This window comes from Pelmatolapia mariae, linkage group LG4 (genome assembly GCF_036321145.2).
Source record: "Pelmatolapia mariae isolate MD_Pm_ZW linkage group LG4, Pm_UMD_F_2, whole genome shotgun sequence".
NCBI classification, from domain to species: domain Eukaryota; kingdom Metazoa; phylum Chordata; class Actinopteri; order Cichliformes; family Cichlidae; genus Pelmatolapia; species Pelmatolapia mariae.
The window spans coordinates 28,336,721-28,355,208 of NC_086230.1; the positions used below are offsets into that span (position 1 = coordinate 28,336,721).

General features: G+C 37.9%; 1 protein-coding gene across 1 annotated transcript; it reads right to left on the bottom strand.

Moving 5' to 3' along the window:
• Window positions 1–1,802: 1,802 nt before the first annotated feature.
• LOC134625561 (alpha-2,8-sialyltransferase 8F-like) lies at window positions 1,803–11,066 on the bottom strand. Its single transcript, XM_063470806.1, has 7 exons — window positions 10,966–11,066; window positions 8,753–8,827; window positions 8,541–8,615; window positions 7,430–7,574; window positions 4,595–4,707; window positions 4,419–4,511; window positions 1,803–2,280 (listed from the first exon to the last, which is right to left on the bottom strand). Exons 1-7 carry the CDS (start codon window positions 11,064–11,066, stop codon window positions 1,803–1,805), a joined length of 1,080 nt encoding a protein of 359 aa, XP_063326876.1.
• Window positions 11,067–18,488: the final 7,422 nt, after the last annotated feature.

Consider the following 18,488-nt stretch of genomic DNA (forward strand, 5'->3'; position numbering starts at 1 on the left):
AACAAACAAAAAACAAAACAAAAAAACCTTTCCACCTTAGATATGTAACTACATCAAAGCAAAACAACCAAGAGTTTCAGTATTATTATTATTATTATTATTATTGCTCTTTTCAGTTTTGATTTATATATTTTTCTAATACTCTAGTTTTACACATGTTTTTAAACAAGGAAAATGAACTACACCTTTTGAAATCACTGTCATAATTATTCCACAAGTTAACTCCTCTAACAGAAACACATCTCTGCTTTATTTTTGTCCTTATCTTGTTTTTTTTAGTCATATTGACTCTCTCTGACTTTAAACAGCTTCTGAGTACTGCGGCAAAGCAAGTTATTTTGTGCTTTATACATTATCTGTGCCATTTAATATTCAACTAAATCATAAAATTTCAGGGTATTCAGATTAATAAATAAAATGTTAGTTGGTTCTATGTAACATTTTGTTTATTAATCTGAATACCCTGAAATTTTATGATGTGATGGCATGATGGCTTTTCTTTTGATCTGAACATCGCAGGTACTTCTTTTAAAATATGTGAATTCTCTCACCTTTAGACATGTGTTTAGACAAACTGAATACTTGGTATTGACTACACCATAACATTTAAATGGTTGATTGCTCTAAATACCTTGGACTCTGAAATAACTACCCACAAGTGAATGTCAACACATCCACTATTCCAAAAACTTTTGATAAGTATTTATTCACGTTCACTTAATTTTCCCTCTCATTTCATACTGTTTATGAAACAACAACAGCCATGAACAGTTCCAGTATGACCAGAATACACCTAACCCGCAGTGCCCTGCCAACACGTGTATCTGATATCCACATTCCCGTGTTGTTCCTGGATCAACAGAAAAATGTTGGTCTAGGATCAACATTGCAACAGACAAATCAATGCCAAAACTTTGAGATTTTTGCTGAATTTGAATAAACTTAGAGTGGGGTTGGACAGAAATACTGTGGGACTGGGCAAAAGTGACTGAAACGGGAGCGAGCAGTAGTGGTCACAAATTCAGCGGCACTGGGATTTTAAAAATTGTTTTGCAAAGGACCAAGAAAAAGATAAATGGACACAAACCATTGCCTCTTGCCTGCATCACATGTAGAAATGTTAGTGGAAACAATGTGTAATTTGTACTTGTGCACTGAATCTATACAGAGACTATGGTGTAGCTTATAAAAGCGGCCAGCAAAGTTCTCTATTCAAGTTCATCCATTCCCTTGCAGTCAATTTAGAAAATGGCAGCAGTAAAAGAAGTAGCTGGAAATGCCTAGGAAATGACAGTACTGATGGGGCCAATCACAGTCATTGTAGACTGCATCCACTCAGTGTTTAATTTAATTTCAATGGAAGTGCAGGCCCAGTTACTGAATTATGGCAGTGGGTTTCAGGGAGGTTTGAAGTTATGCTGTGCATTACCTGTGGTGCAGATTTAACACAGAAGCATGAATCTCACTTAAAATCAGACAAATGTGGTAGTTCTGTGATATGATTTTTGCACTTTTATCAGGCACTATACATTTATCTTCTGCTGGTACCAAAGTACTTTTCATGGTTACATTTTTTAAGATATTGTCAAAATAGTCCTTATATTAGAGTTTTTTTTCTAAAAATCAAGAGAATGTGATTGAGGTATTTCAGAATACAGGGTGAGAGATATTTGTAATAAAGCACTAAAATGTACAGAGCAATGGCCTTATAAAGGCAAAAAAGTTACTGGATTCATCCTGAGGGTATGGAGGAGGCACTTCATTCTGTACTTTGCTTCTGTGCTGTTGTCTATCCCTGGGAACTATTTTTCATCTGATTTACAGTCTCCCAGGTGAAGCCTGAGTACCCCTTCAGTGTGCAGCTGCAGCAAGTGTTCAAACTCAGCCGGCATTGAGTGGAAAAACGTTTTAGGCAGTACGTCATCATAGTAGTGGTTAGTCAGGGTATAGAGGCCATATGGGTGATTACTAAAGGGCCAGAATCCATACAGATGCACATTTTCACACAGTTCCAGGGCCATGCTAACCATAATTAATCCAGTGCTGAGCCGCACTTCTTTCAGGCCTTCAGAGCGCCAGAATTGAGCCAGACTGTCAAGGTACTGAGGGTTGAAGAAAACAGGTCGAATAGGGCTTTTAAAGTCCTCTATTGTATATGCAGCCCGCTGACACACAGCAGTATTCATGCCAAAGGAGAAGGCAGGAAGGAGCAGCAGAGAGTTGCCGTACTTGCGAAGACTCTCCACAAATAGAAGGCGACGTCCAGTCAGCGCACCATACCTGTGCAAAAGAAACAGCTGACTTTGAGCAAGAACACATACATAATGTGAGGTGACAAGTAGGGATGGGAATCGAGAGCTGGTTCTCTAAAAGAACTACAGTGGCTTGCAAAAGTATTCGGCCCCCTTGAACTTTTCCACATTTTGTCACATTACAGCCACAAACATGAATCACTTTTATTGGAATTCCACATTAAGACCAATACAAAGTGGTGTACACGTGAGAAGTGGAATGAAAATCATACATGATTCCAAACATTTTTTACAAATAAATAACTGAAAAGTGGGGTGTGCGTAATTATTCAGCCCCCTGAGTCAATACTTTGTAGAACCACCTTTTGCTGCAATTACAGCTGCCAGTCTTTTAGGGTATGTCTCTACCAGCTTTGCACATCTAGAGACTGAAATTCTTGCCCATTCTTCTTTGCAAAACAGCTCCAGCTCAGTCAGATTAGATGGACAGCGTTTGTGAACAGCAGTTTTCAGATCTTGCCACAGATTCTTGATTGGATTTAGATCTGGACTTTGACTGGGCCATTCTAACACATGGATATGTTTTGTTTTAAACCATTCCATTGTTGCCCTGGCTTTATGTTTAGGGTCGTTGTCCTGCTGGAAGGTGAACCTCTGCCCCAGTCTCAGGTCTTTTGCAGACTCCAAGAGGTTTTCTCCCAAGATTGCCCTGTATTTGGCTCCATCCATCTTCCCATCAACTCTGACCAGCTTCCCTGTCCCTGCTGAAGAGAAGCACCCCCAGAGCATGATGCTGCCACCACCATATTTGACAGTGGGGATGGTGTGTTCAGAGTGATGTGCAGTGTTAGTTTTCCGCCACACATAGCGTTTTGCATTTTGGCCAAAAAGTTCCATTTTGGTCTCATCTGACCAGAGCACCTTCTTCCACATGTTTTCTGTGTCCCCTACATGGCTTGTGGCAAACTGCAAACGGGACTTCTTATGGTTTTCTGTTAACAATGGCTTTCTTCTTGCCACTCTTCCATAAAGGCCAACTTTGTGCAGTGCACGACTAATAGTTGTCCTATGGACAGATTCCCCCACCTGAGCTGTAGATCTCTGCAGCTCGTCCAGAGTCACCATGGGCCTCTTGGCTGTATTTCTGATCAGCGCTCTCCTTGTTCGGCCTGTGAGTTTAGGTGGACGACCTTGTCTTGGTAGGTTTACAGTTGTGCCATACTCCTTCCATTTCTGAATGATCGCTTGAACAGTGCTCCATGGGATGTTCAAGGCTTGGGAAATCTTTTTGTAGCCTAAGCCTGCTTTAAATTTCTCAATAACTTTATCCCTGACCTGTCTGGTGTGTTCTTTGGACTTCATGGTGTTGTTGCTCCCAATATTCTCTTAGACAACCTCTGAGGCCGTCACAGGGCAGTTGTGGAGCTGTTTTGCAAAGCAGAATGGGCAAGGATTTCAGTCTCTAGATGTGCAAAGCTGGTAGAGACATACCCTAAAAGACTGGCAGCTGTAATTGCAGCAAAAGGTGGTTCTACAAAGTATTGGCTCAGGGGGCTGAATCATTACGCACACCACACTTTTCAGTTATTTATTTGTAAAAAATGTTTGGAATCATGTATGATTTTCGTTCCACTTCTCACGTGTACACCACTTTGTATTGGTCTTTCACGTGGAATTCCAATAAAATTGATTCATGTTTGTGGCTGTAATGTGACAAAATGTGGGAAAGTTCAAGGGGGCCGAATACTTTTGCAAGCCACTGTAGTTCCCAGTGCTTGCCTATCAGTCACGTTTGTTGTACTTGTGCTATCAGCTGTTTTAAGTTCATGTGCCAGAGGAGAAAAAATAGCGGTGTGGCCTACAGTGTGGATTTAGACATTTAATTATTTTTTATTTTATTTTATTTTATTTTATTGGGAAATACCTCAAACATATACAAAAATTTTAACAACAGCATGCAATTAAGTTGCAGAATGTAATGTCTTTGATATGCTGCTTAGCGGTGATGGTGACCCAATGCGAAAACAATGAGAACCCAATGAGCCTCAATAAGAGAGTTGATAAGGAATCAAATTGGAAAGTGATTCTGATAATAGAATCAGAATCGTTAAATTCTTATCAGTTCCCTTCCCTAATGACAAGGATTTATTTTTTCTTTTTGCTCACTTATTGAAAAAGATGGTTGGGTTTGCTGTCACAAGGCTAGTTTTGATGCCAACATCTTTCACATATCCATTTTCCAAAGGAGGTAAGTTGCACCTGAACAAACAAAAACATAGACACAGAAATGGTTACATGGAATTTCCACTCTGGATTTGGTCTACATTGGACACTTTTCTCACCTGATGACAAAGTCAGCTGAATCAATCATTTTTCCACAGCCACTATCAAACAGGATCCCACCATTCCCAACTACCGAACAAGTGTCCAATTTTTTATTTGAGAAAGGATTCTCCTGGAATAGACAGCGAAAAATAAGGCATTATGAAAACACATTTACATTGTTGCTGATGTCACATGTTGAAGGAAAAAGGATTTTAAAAAGACATTTTATTCTAGTTTTATACTCTGATGCTTTTTATTCTTGTTATTGCTAATGATAGGTCTGTCGTTATTATAGATTACAACCATGGGAATATTATATCCAAAAGAACAATGATCACAAAAGTGTATATAAATATAGTCATAATTATTAGAAATGATTTTAAAAAATGACAAATAACTTTGTTTATTGTGTGGTTTTTTTTTCTCTTTTGGAAAATGAATTGCACACAAAAGTAAACAGAGCTGAGACAGACTATATAAATACAGCGTCTTATAAATGCAATAGCTCCTCTAATGGACAGTGTATCAATTGGGATATGCTCCGATATTAGGCATATCCAAATAAGATCATATTTAAGCTGTTTGGCCTTTTTAGCAGAGATGCAAAACGCTCCAGGCTCTTAATAACAATTTTGCTTAAATATGTTAACGGTACAGATTTTCAGTCAGTTTCTCTCTTGTATGGCTCTGCAGACCGGTCAAGTTTGAGGCTTGAGGCAGACCAGACTACAAAATGTGTATATTTATATGTGTATAATCACAAATGATTAATTATACTTGACTTTCTTTCTGCGCAGCTATAAATTGATACAGAAAATGGTTCATCATAAAAATGTATGTTGTCATTGAGCCTGTACAATGTTGCTTTTCATTTTCATAACCATTTTATTTTTGAGGTTGAAAAAAATTCAATGCTAGATGTCAGTAAATTGCAGATTGCAGTCACTTCAATTCTGTTTTCTTATCCCTCCTAGTTCGAATGCATAATCCTTGCTATAACGGCTGCTATACAACAAACATGTTTTAGTCAGCCAAGTGATATCACAAACATTAAAATCAGCCTGCACCCCATAATGTTCAGGTGGCATATTTCTTCTGCTGTTTGTGTAAAAATCTATGTATATTTTAACCTATTTGAATAATATATAAACACTTAATAAATCAGGAAAATACAAAACATATGAAGTCAAGTAAATATTTTGCAGCACTTTATGTTTTTGCCCCCCAGTCTTCTAAAAATTTCTAGCCACTGTTCATCTGTAGTGAGTATACTCAGATAGCAAAATGACTCTGGACCAGATGTGCTCCTGAGTTTTTCCCTATTATGTAGTTTATCAGATCACTGTTTACCTTAACCATCAATGTCGAAGGAGCATTTACTTTGGAAGAGGCTATAAAATTTGCAAAAGGAGTTCAAGACAAGAAAATGAGTCAATGAAGCTTGCTTCTGCAGATGTCAGTGAATGACAGCAACAACAACAAAGACAAATTTAAATGCCTCTCTATGACACGCAAACACCTACAGTTTCCCTTCACCATCTGTTTTTGCACTACATATGTGAGCAGTCTCTAGTCACATAATGGAAAAGCAAATAGTTGGAAGGGAGATGTCCTTCTGGGAACTCTATGATTAATCTACTAAAATTACATAGAAGTAGGTGCTGGTTTATGGAACCCACCACCTTCCCCCAACAAATTTGAATACATTTACAAGAATGGGTCAATTTGTTGGAAGATGTAATTATATACTAATCAATTTTCAATTCAGTGTTATCTATATAGCACTAAATCATAGTACCTTTAATTCCTGCTATATTAATGCTCTAATAAATTATTGTGGTCAACTCTGGTCGCACGGTGCACTGAGGTCTAGCAGGACAAGAACAGAGGTGAGTCCACTGTCAGAGGCCATAAGAGGATCTTTTGCTACCTTCACTAAAGCAGTTTTTGTACTGTGATGGGCTCTGAAACCTGACCTGTCCAACTTAAATCCAAGGTCAGTAATAACAGGTTTAAAATAAACTTCCAAGGGTCCCAAATCAACAGAGGAGGACTCACAGGGACCACTGGGTCCAAACACCAACATTTCTGTTTTCATTTAATTAAAATATAAAAAGTTTAAAGCCAACCAAGCTTTAATGTCATCTAGGCAAGTTAAGAGAGGTTTTATTGCGATGCCATCCTTCTGCTTTAGTGGCAAATAAATTTGTCAGTCATCGGCATAACAATGAAAAGCAATTCCATGCCTTCTAAGGATGGAACCCAGAGGCAATAAATATAATGAAAACAGCAGTGGCCCTAAAATTGAGCCCTGTGGGACGCCGGAGCAGAAGATGATTCAGAACCGAGAAGGCTGACAGAGAAAGCTCTCTTTGCCAAATAAGACTGAAACCAATTAAGTGCAGTGCCACCAATACCCACTACATCATTTAATCGAGAAATTAGAATATTGTGGTCTACTGTGTCAAAGGCAGCAGTTAGGTCAAGCAAGACCAGAACATTGTGGTTACCAGAATCAAATGCCAGTAGGATGTCATTAAAAACCCTTAATAACACAGATTCTGTGCTATGTATTTAGTTATGAATACTATATACCATATACACATGTAGAACCCAAGAAAATCAAATGAGACAAAAATACTGTTCACACTTTTTCAGGTTAGAACAGCACAAACAAAATTATCTCCAAAAGCTCATTTCAAAAGCAAAAGATAGAGTTCAGTTGAAGATACAAAAAAAATAGAAAAGTTGCAAAATAATCACTGTGTCAATCAATATAAAACATAAGAGAACCAATGAAGATATCAAAGAAGCAGCCCATACAGAGTTTCCATGAATGAAAATGAACCTACCTTCGAAAACAAGGTGAAAAAGTCCTTGTTCACCTGAAGAGTCCTCTTCTTTTCCCCACTGTAAACAATATTCAATCCTAGAGGAGTATTGTTCTGTGTAATAATGGCATTGTCGAAGCCATTGCATGTAACTCTCAGATTATCTCTGAAAAACAACAAACACTCAGTTAACATTGACTGACTATTTACCAGATGAGTAGGTTCATACATTTCTGATGTTGCTGCATGTTTAACTTATGTTAGTAGTTATTGCCAACAAAAGGAAATGTCAGTAATTTGTTTCTGAGTGTCATGGCAAGGAACAATATTTTTTTCTGTTTATCATGTTCAATGGAAAGATTTGAATGTGACTAACACTCGACACAGAGAGATAACATGTAAGGACACCTAAAGGGAAGGGTAATCAAACAAAAGGTTATTTGCTCACCTGTTGTTTGATCTTAACTATCCAACACTATCTTGTTAAGATAGTTAAGATCCACAGTTAAACAAGGGAAGGTGAAAAAAGGAGCAATCAACAAAACAGTTAGCTCCAGAAAAAATAATAACATAAAAAAGTGAACCCCATATGTTACTGGAATTTTTTCTCATTTTATTTTTTAGGGTTTAGGTTAGTTCCTACCACCACTGCGAGTGTTGACTCCAAAAGCTGTAAGCAATAAAGACAAACGCAACTCCTGATAATGTTTTATCCAGCTCAAAACCTCTCCACTATATGCTTATAGCATCATTTGTCCATATGGCAAATATCTCTCTGCTCTTTGTTGTGCCATCAGTTTTCTTACAGTTTCTCTGTCCTAAACTCCTTTTGCGTCTTTACTCTTTCTTTTTTGTCTGTAGTTGATTCAGTTCATATAAAAGCAAACAAATCACACAGCAATTTCACAGCAGTTATTTTTCTACATGTCAGTTTCATCTATTGTGAAAAAAATAAAAAATAAAAAATAAAAAATTATATATATATATACCAGCCCATTATTATCATTTCCCATCATAGCTATATATCTCATATGCATGATGAGGCTTCTGTTTGCTATATTTGGTAATCTTTTTACTTCTATTTTGTATTCTTCATAGGAGAAATATTAAGCATTTGAAACGTGATCCTTACCTGAATTTTAAGTAATTTTTCTCGTTCTTCTTCCAGGTTTGATTGTAACGCTGATGTACTTTGTCAATGATTTCCCTGTGACACACACACACACACGTCCAAACACAGTCAGCTAATCATACCTGTACAGCTGACATGACTTCATTTTTGATGATGGCATAAACAAAGAGGTTTCTCAGGGAAACGGTGTGACAAATTATGTTTTCTCTCACTTGCAGCCTTTGCAAATTTCTGACAGCTTTGGGGCATGTTTCTTTTGAGGAGGTGGTCGGTAAGGTTCCACATGACTGCAAAAGAAAATATTTTTGACAGATCAGACAGTTGAAAAATGCAGATAGTGCAGCTAGATCTGATCTGAAAAGAGGTATTAGAGTGGCCAAGGCAGCACATAAGAGGAAGATTGAAGACCACTTCAGCAACACCAATTCACAACAGGCACAACAGGTAAGATTACATATTACAACAGCATTTCTTTATTGTTGTCGGTTGAGCATGATGTCAAAGTGCTGTTTGAAATTCAACATTGTTGTGCTTTTCTTCATTTTTTCATTTTTTGTTTTGCATGTCTTCATAATTATATTACACTTTTCAGAGAGGGAAATATTCTACCTTTTCCCAGCTAAACTGGTCTGAAAACTTTAGGATAATTTAGAAAAGAGAGTTCGGCTGTGGAAGAAACGTGTCATTCTGGGACCATCCAACCTGATATGCAGTTTGAATTCACAATTTGATTCTTAATTCTCAAATCCCGGCTTGCAAGTCTTCAGTAGATGAAAGATAAAAACTCTAGTCTGGAAATCTCTTTCAAAGACAAACTTTCTGGACCTAAAGTTTACAACAACAAAAAACTGCGAGCAGTACATAATACATAATTCAGCTGCAATTTGCACATCAGGACAATTTGCACACTAAGTTCATTTTGCATATTAAGCTCCTTTGTACATCCATTTACACTGACAACTGCATGCCTCACTTGTCTTCATTTACTTATTTTTTTACTTATTTATTTATCTTTTACTATTTTTTATCCTTATTTTACCTTATTTATCTTAATATCTTGTCTTATTTTATCCTTATTTATCTTGTTCCTTCAACCCTACCTAACTTGGCATTTGTGTATGGACAGCAAAGGAAGAATTTCATTGAACAGAGAAATGCTATTTCTTCCGTACACGTGACAATAAACACTTTGAATCTTGAATAATACATCTTTTGCCAAGGATATACATTGGCATTGGGAATGCTTCCATAATCATCACCTTGTTAACTGTATCCTGTTTTTACCTAGAATATTTAATTAGGTACACCTTGCCTTCAAAACTACCTTAATTCTTTATGTCTCAGATTCAACAAGGTCTGCAAAGCCTTCCTCACAACGTTTGATCCATATTTTCATGATTGCATCGCACAGTTGCTGCAGATATTTCATCTGCACATTAAATTTAAAGAAGCAGTTAATAAAGATGACAAGCTGGTTTACTGCTATTTAATGGCAAGAGTGAGAAAATGAAGAAATGGAAAAATGTCCTTCAATACAAAAAAAGAACCATAAAGTAGTGTTTATCTTATTTATTTTGATTCTCATTGTGTTTAATATATTATGAATGCTTGAAGTGACTGTGAAAACATATAGATGTGCTAATATATAATTTTTTTGTCTGAAAAAAAAAACCATATATAACATCAGTCAAACTCAAAGAGAAAGAGAGATGGGATATGCAAAACCCACTGGGCAATAGCTTTTAACATTGGCAAGATGGTGTGATCACATAACACTGACCACACGAAACACTGAGTACACAAATAAGACACCTCCCCACCAACATGTTATTTGTCTAGCCATGTATGCAGAAGCTGTCACTAAATACACACTTAATTCATATTTGTCATGTTGGCCAACTGCAATAATATATATATTGATTGGTATTTAGAGTTCGTATTTTTTCTGAGAAAGTTTAATATATTTAGTTTAATTAATCTGAATTAATTCAATATTAATCCGATAGTATTTGGGTTATTTCCTAGCACAGAATCCTGCATTTTTGATAGCTTCAGGTATGAGTAACCTGGTCTTGTTATAGAATGAAAACAATGTACCTCCAAATTTGGATGTAATGAGATTGAATTTGTAGACTATATTTGAGGAATATGAGTGATAAATTCTTCTGAAGGTGTATACACTTTAACAACAAATACTATGCTGATAAATTTATTATTTCTTGGGGTAGATTTTCCAGGCTTGTAAAAAGTTTGATTTTATCCAGAAACATCACAACAGAAACACTGAAGAAGCGCTTTACTTTTGACACTTTAGTTTCACTTTCAGGAACTTTAATTAATTTATTGATACTATGTTTATTATAATACTTCTTCAACAGCCTCTTTAGTTTTTGCTCTCTGGGGACAAAGGTAGTTATGTACTTACTTGCTGTCCAACTTGTACCAGATAAGAGTGGTTATCAGGATCCCCAAACTGAGGAGAGTGATCATGAAAAACAAGAAAGACTTCATACGATGTCCTCTCATATCTCTCCCCTCCTGTTAGTCTTACACTTCAGTCTGTCCAAATTGTCTCTCTCCCGCTTTTACCTTTCACAAAACTCACTTTTTTATCTGCCCTATCCCAGTTGCTTAGGTTTTCAGTTTTTTCCCACTCCTACTCAGATTGCTCTACCTCACAGTACTTCAGACACACACACTCATAAACTCATACACGTATTACATGCCAGCTCAATGAAGACTATGAATCCTTTGCCTCATGTCCACCTGCTGTTTTAAGCACTCGTCACTCCCTCCTCCCTCGTTCATTCTCTTTCTGTTTGGTTTCACTTTGTGTTTTCTTTTTTCCTCATTGACGATCGCTACAAAGCATGAATCTGTGTGAGGGTGTGCTAGGATATACTTTCAAGACCTATTGTGTGCAGAGGAAAGTCAAGAGGGTAAGGTCATGCTTTCAATCAGAGGAACTCTTAATACCAACCAAACGCTTATGAACACATAAAAGCTTTCAGCTGGTGCTTCTCTAACTAAGTAACGAACAGCTGGAAAAATTAGAACTGATGATTTACTTGCTGGGAACTGATGATTTACTTGCTCTCTGTTGCCAAATGAGTAATGTTAGCAGAATTAAATTCTTGCAGTGATTAGATTAATACTGGCAAAACACTTTTTTCAAAATTAACTTAAAAAAAAAGCATGCCTTTAAAAACGCATCTGATTATGTATTAATATTTTAAACTTATATTTAATCTTATATTTTACTTAAAACTAAATTATACAAGCATATCACATATTAGTACATGCATGTGTCCACTTTGTGGCAGCATTTCTTCATCACTATGTTGTCACTGTTGCATACAGTGAATGCAAAAGTATTCGGCAAGAATTTCAGTCTCTAGATGTGCAAAGCTGGTAGAGACATACCCTAAAAGACTGGCAGCTGTAATTGCAGCAAAAGGTGGTTCTACAAAGTATTGACTCAGGGGGCTGAATAATTACGCACACCCCACTTTGCAGTTATTTATTTGTAAAAAATGTTTGGAATCATGTATGATTTTCATTCCACTTCTCACGTGTACACCACTTTGTATTGGTCTTTCACGTGGAATTCCAATAAAATTGATTCATGTTTGTGGCTGTAATGTGACAAAATGTGGGAAAGTTCAAGGGGGCCGAAAACTTTTGCAAGCCACTGTATGTATTATACCTGCACATTGTCACTGCTCTTTGTAATCTGGATCTTGGACATAAACTCTTGAAACAGATTCCTCCCAAAACAAATATTTTTCATCAACTACTTGCTCAAATTGCCACAGATATTCAGTCCATCCAGGTGTTTGTGTATTCTGGCTTACCTTAGCCTTTTCTCTCTGCTTTCCTTAAGAATGGCATCTCGATAGCAACCATTCCACTGAGACCATTTCTGTTAATGCTTCAGTAAACAGTGGATGGATCAACTGAAAGACCAGATAAATTTCTCAGGTCCTGTGTTAGTGTATCTGCTGTAGATAATATTTTAGGCCTGCCACTTCTTCTTTTGTCCTTTCTTGTTTTTTCCTTAAAATTTTTAAGGTGTCTCTGCACACCATGCTGGGATAGGCCAAGATTTCAACTGTGTTATTGTGAGACAGTTTTAAGACAAAGGTGGGATTGTCCAAATGTAATTTTTTTTAAAAAAACTCACTGGGGACTTCCCCCTTCAAGCACTTGCATGAAGCATGAAACCTTGTGTATTATGCTTTTGCTCCCTACCAAGAACTAACGCCCCAGTTCTTGACTGTTGTTTATTTTTGTTCATTTTTATTCTGACAGCTTGGTCTTTCAAGCTGGATCTCAACATTTCCCCCACTCACCTCGGGAACATGACCGAGACCGTGCATAGGGGAGTCTGGGGCTCCACCCGAGTATTGTTAGAAGTGCTGTTTCAGAATGTAGAGGGTGGGAGCTAGAGGCAACTGAAAGAGTGACGAGAATCATAAACCAGAGGAGCAACTAGAATTGGGAGCAAGTGGCCTGGGACCGCGAAAAGGAAACCTCACATGGAAAATAAGATAGGCCTGCTACTAGAATCCGGGACTCTGACTTTTCTAGACTTTTCTAAGAGAGACTAGTCATTTAAAAGGGTGTGATCAAAGCCCACTGATCAAACACCACTGATCAATGGCCATGAGTACCATTCACAGAGAGTTGGGGAATGGCTGCAATCACAGCATTGTAAGATGGCGAAAGATGTACCCTTAGGCCCCCTCCTCGATTCAGAGATGGTCTTTCCCTTTTCACATAAATAGCCTCCTTGACTCTGCACTCAAACCAGCGTTCCTCCCTGTCCAGGGTGTGTACATCCTCATCGTTGAAAGAGTGTCCACTGGCCTGTAGATGTAAATACACTGCGGACTCCTAGCCTGATGAGTTAGCTCTTCTGTGTTGTGCCATCTGCTTCACCCAAGGTTGTTTGGTTTCCCCGATCTATAAATCTTGGCAATCCTCCTGGCACTAAACAGTGTACATCATATTACTCTGTTTGTATCAGGTGACCCGATCCTTGGGGTGGACCAGTTTTTGGTGCAGCGTGTTTTGGGGTTTAAAAGCCACAGAGACCTGGTGTTTAGAAAAAATGCATCTCAGCTGTTCCGGTACTCCTGACACGTACGGGATCACTAAGGGTTTTCACTTAGGCAGCGGTTGTCCTTCTCTCCTGGATCAGCTGGAGCTTTCTTTAGGTGCCTTCCCAGTTTTGACAAATGTCCAGCTGGGATAACCACATTTACTAGGGGGCTTCTTGATGTGATGTTCTTCTGCTTCCCTGGCTGCTGTGGCTGTGGGGATGGTGTTCGCTCTGTGTTGTAGTGTCCTGATGACACCCAGTTTGTGCTCCAGTGGATGATGAGAGTCAAACCTTAAATATTTATCTGTATGCGTAGGTTTATGGTACACATCAGCTTTTAAATGTCCCCCTTTACTGATGGAAATCTCACAGTCTAAGAAGGCTAACCTGCCACTTTTCATATCCTCCCTGGTGAATTTGATCTGTTGGTCCACCGAGTTAATGTGATCTGTAAATTGTGGTATGTCCTGAGATTTGCATATTAATGATCAAGGAACTGACCTCACAGTCACCTGCAGTCAGCTGAGACTGAAGAAGTCACTTGGATGGGTTGAAAACGTTACATCCAGACGAACAGAATCAATCTTTTGGGATTTACTCACCTGGATGATTGAGCATGCATCAAGATATGTCATTTAAGGCAGCGGTCCCCAACCATTTTTGCGCCACGGACCGGTTTATGCCCGACAATATTTTCACGGACCGGCCTTTAGGTGTCGCGGATAAATACAACAAAATAAGACTAGTACCGGTACCGAAAAAAAGAAGATTTATTCATAACACACGCGAAAAGACCCAGGAAAACCGAGTTAACGATAAAAACAATAACAAAATAACGCTGAAAACCGATAAAAACCCTGAAAACCATACATTTCAGACCTGAGCCTCAACTCTCGCGGCCCGGTACCAAACGACTCACGGACCGGTACCGGTCCGAGGCCCAGGGGTTGGGGACCGCTGATTTAAGGGAATGAAACACATGAAAAAAAATGTTGAATAACAACACTGTGAATTCCTCAAATTCTGTTCCACAGCAGGAACCAGGGTGAAGCCAAGAGACTGGGTGTTCCTTAAAGTCATTAAGAGCAGTGAAAACGTCAACCACAAAGACAACAAATAAAGCTGAGGTAAACCAACACTTTCAAATGCACATTAAAACTATCTACGCAATGGAACCTGTACCTGTGCCCTAGTTTATGTGGTTATATCTTTTACTGTGGTTTTAGGCCTAAAGGCAAACACTTTGGCATCACAAAGTAAACTTTCTCACAAATTCTCTAAAAGAGACCTACCCACATTTGAATGGCACCTGTATACATATGTAGACACCATGGGGGTTCCAAGAGGAGTCCCAGAGGAGTTTAAAGCACATAACAAGATAGTTGCAGGGTTTTATTCCATATTTTGGTAGCTAACTATTATTAAAATGTTGATTGAATAAATTAACTGTATTACAAACAACAAAGATTCTTGAATTACTTTAGAGATGCCATTAAGAGACTTTTGGAAGAGCAGAAAGATAATATACTTTAAAGGCATGTTGAAAGGCTTATCTTCAAAAATAATAAAAATAAATAGAAGCTTAGCAAGAGAAAGAACTCTTACTCTTCCCAAAGAGCCTGAAACAAGAAAAGAGTCTGAAACAGAAAACAAGGAGGAAAATCTTGACCTAAAGGAATTGCTAGACAATATAAACCCTTGTTTTAAGGGAAAAAAAGACAGCATTATTCCAAACTTATTAGACTATAGTGGGCAAAATGCAGATGTTGAATTCATCTATCACAGGGGTGGGGAAAACCAGGCCTCAAGGGCCGGTGTCCTGCAGGTTTTAGATGTGTCTTTGATCCAACACAGCTGATTTAAATAGATAAATGACCCCCTGAACATGTCTTGAAGTTTTCCAGAGGCCTTGTAATGAACTACTCATTTAATTCAGGTGTGCTGACCCAGGGTGATATCTCGAACCTGCAGGACACCGGCCCTCGAGGCCTGGAGTTCCCCCACCCCTGATCTATCAGAATAACTCTGTGACAGGATGTCACATGTTGGATTTGATTAAATATTTGTAGGTTTCACATAAGACCAAACAAAGTCACAGTGTAGGATGATTTGTTTTCCACCTTCAATAGCAGGTAATTCAATTGCACATCAGCAGATTCTGCAGATCTTCCTATAGACACCATGCAGGACACCACAACATGACACATCAACAGGAGACGAGCATTTTAATAACCTGATCTTTATTAAGCTAATTAATTTAATGTTAAACAGACTTCCTTCATAACAATATCATGCACATCAGTTTTATCATTTTACAAAAATTGACATCATGGCATAATTTTACTGGCAGCTAACCCACGCTGGTTTTGTTTTCCAGAATTGTCAAGATGATTTTAGCGTAACATACATATTCAGGTGGAAATCTAAAAAAGAAAAATATAAATAAATAAAAAGGTCACATTCCCAGAGTTAAAGATGACTGTTCTACTTCAGGTTTTTGTCTTGCAAAAATGAGCCAACATTCCCTTCTCTAAGCAAGCTTGCCAAGAAACTTCTGGAATTTATTACATCATCTGTACCTTCAGTTAGGATTTTCTCAAAGACAAAGTTAGTGAGCTAGAAAAGAAGTACAAGAAAACATTTTTTTTCCATTAATAATTTGTACACTTTATTTAAAAAAAACACAAGTGCAATAACAGGGAAAATATGTCTTGTTAATATTATTGTTTCTGAACAAAAAAGTGGAGTGTGCCATGTGAGATTTAGAGCAACAAATAATTTGCTTTCCTAGCAGTCTGTCTAATTAAATATCCAGGCCTAGTGTGTGGTTTCCCCTCATTACAGGCTACAACTTGGCATGCCAAAGCACTCAGTACACTCTGACAGCGCCTCAGACAGTAGCTCCATTACAGACTACGCCAACCTGAACACCAGTATCTCATAAGGGTGGAAGTACGATACTGTACAATAGAATGCAATAAAATTTTCAAAATAAGATCCCACAGGTTTCAAAGTGTCCGTGATGGGGTTGAATAATGATTGTGATTTCATGCATGAGGTGGGAAGTTGTATTTTCTAAAATATTTGACCAATATTATTTAAGAAATCTACTATCAGCTCAATTTATTAGACATGCAGTTCTTTAAGGTAATCAAAAATGCACCTCTCTGAGAGAATCATACATTGTCATGGTCCCTCAGTCCTACCTGGCTGACATATCAGGGTTTGTTTTGTCTCTCTCTAGGCTTCCGTTTCTCTCTCCTCTCTTCTGTCTGTTATTGTTTGTTGTTGTCTGTGCTCTGAGGCAGTACTCATTCGTGTTCCTGCCCTTGAGTCTACACACCTGAAGATAATCAACCCCCTCTGGCCTCTGATCTCATCATCAGCCATTACTTAAGGTAGTCATTCATTACTGGATTGTTGAACTACCTTGTTAGTTAAGCACTGGCTCCTAGCTTGTATTTTGCTCGTGTGTGTTTGCCTCAAAGGATCCGACATTGTCTTCTCCCTCTGCACAGACCTTCCCTGGATTCCCCTTCCTGGAGTGTGGTGAGAGTGCCTATTTTGAGAGAGTGTTGTACTGGAGAGACAATTGGATGTTTTTGGATGCCTGTTTCGCCTTGGACCCCTGGAGCCCCATTTTTCCACCTGCACTGTTATTTATAGCACATTCTGGTGAAAACGATGTAAATAAAGTGCACTAAACTTTAAAAGCATAAAACCATCGATTATCTGTCTGCATCACTAACAGCTTTAAGCACCAATGAAATGACTGCCTCAGACTTATATAAAACCCAGTCTTATTTCTGTTTATCCTTGCTTGCTCTGGAATTGCTGGAAAACTTTCTGAAATTCTTCCCTTATGATTTTATTTGAAATCAACACATAAGAAAATTAAATAGTTGTGAACCCATGCTTTCATTTAGTGTGAAACATGTTTAACAACCATTTAGTAAATACAATAACTAAGGCCTTGGTTATAAATTCCACTTCCGCAGGTCTGCTGGACCCTACTTGAGTCAGTGACTTAACTTCAGGAACAGACGGTAGCTATGAGGGTGTGTGCATGGCATCATGGGCCTGCCAGTTTTTTGTCACTAATTGCACATTCACCCCAAATGGCAAACTTCAGATAAGTATGACAGGAACAGCTACTCAGCCATGGTGTCTCCAGCTCTCTGCACCAAGGTTTAAGTGACTAAGCTCCCCTAACCTTATGGTTAGAAGAGAAGGTTGTATGTTACTTTTCTCTGGTAGGGTGTCCCTAGGCAAATTAGACCATTTTCATTTCTGCGTATGTTTCATTGGCAACCTAAAGGCTGAATGTATAGCCATCTATCATGAAATCTTCTATCTATTAGGAATTATCTCCAATGGTTTTAAGTCAAGTGTCTTAGTGCCCTAGTGGTCAGTATATTGATAGGAGTTCCACAGAGATATATTGTAAGAGCTCTATTATTTACCATTTATATAAAGAATAAATCTGTCATGTATATGTTTACACTATTTTATATGCCACTTGAGAGCTTTTTTTTTTATCTGGACATTGCAAAACTGTTGTCTTCTTTTGGTATATTTCAAATCTACCAAGAAGAGGCCAAGAAATCTATCAAGAAATGAAATGCTCATCGTTGCTACAGTAATTACAATCACTGGTCATAGGACTTTCTAATATTAGCTGTGCTTCTTATTGAAAACTGTCTTTATAAAAAACAAACAGGATTATAAAAATAATAAAAGGGAAACAATGCATATAAATATATGTATATATACACTAACCACAAAAATACCCAAAAGACAGCAAGTTTTTAAGCACTTGAGATACTAAATCTTCCAACTGAGAC

Coding starts and splice junctions, on each gene's coding strand:
- LOC134625561 (XM_063470806.1), bottom strand. CDS start 11,066: ATGAGAGGACATCGTATGAAGTCTTTCTTGTTTTTCATGATCACTCTC. Junction 4,512..4,594: donor TCAGCTGACTTTGTCATCAG/GTGAGAAAAGTG, acceptor TTGTTTGTTCAG/GTGCAACTTACCTCCTTTGG. Junction 2,281..4,418: donor CCAACCATCTTTTTCAATAA/GTGAGCAAAAAG, acceptor TCTTTTGCACAG/GTATGGTGCGCTGACTGGAC.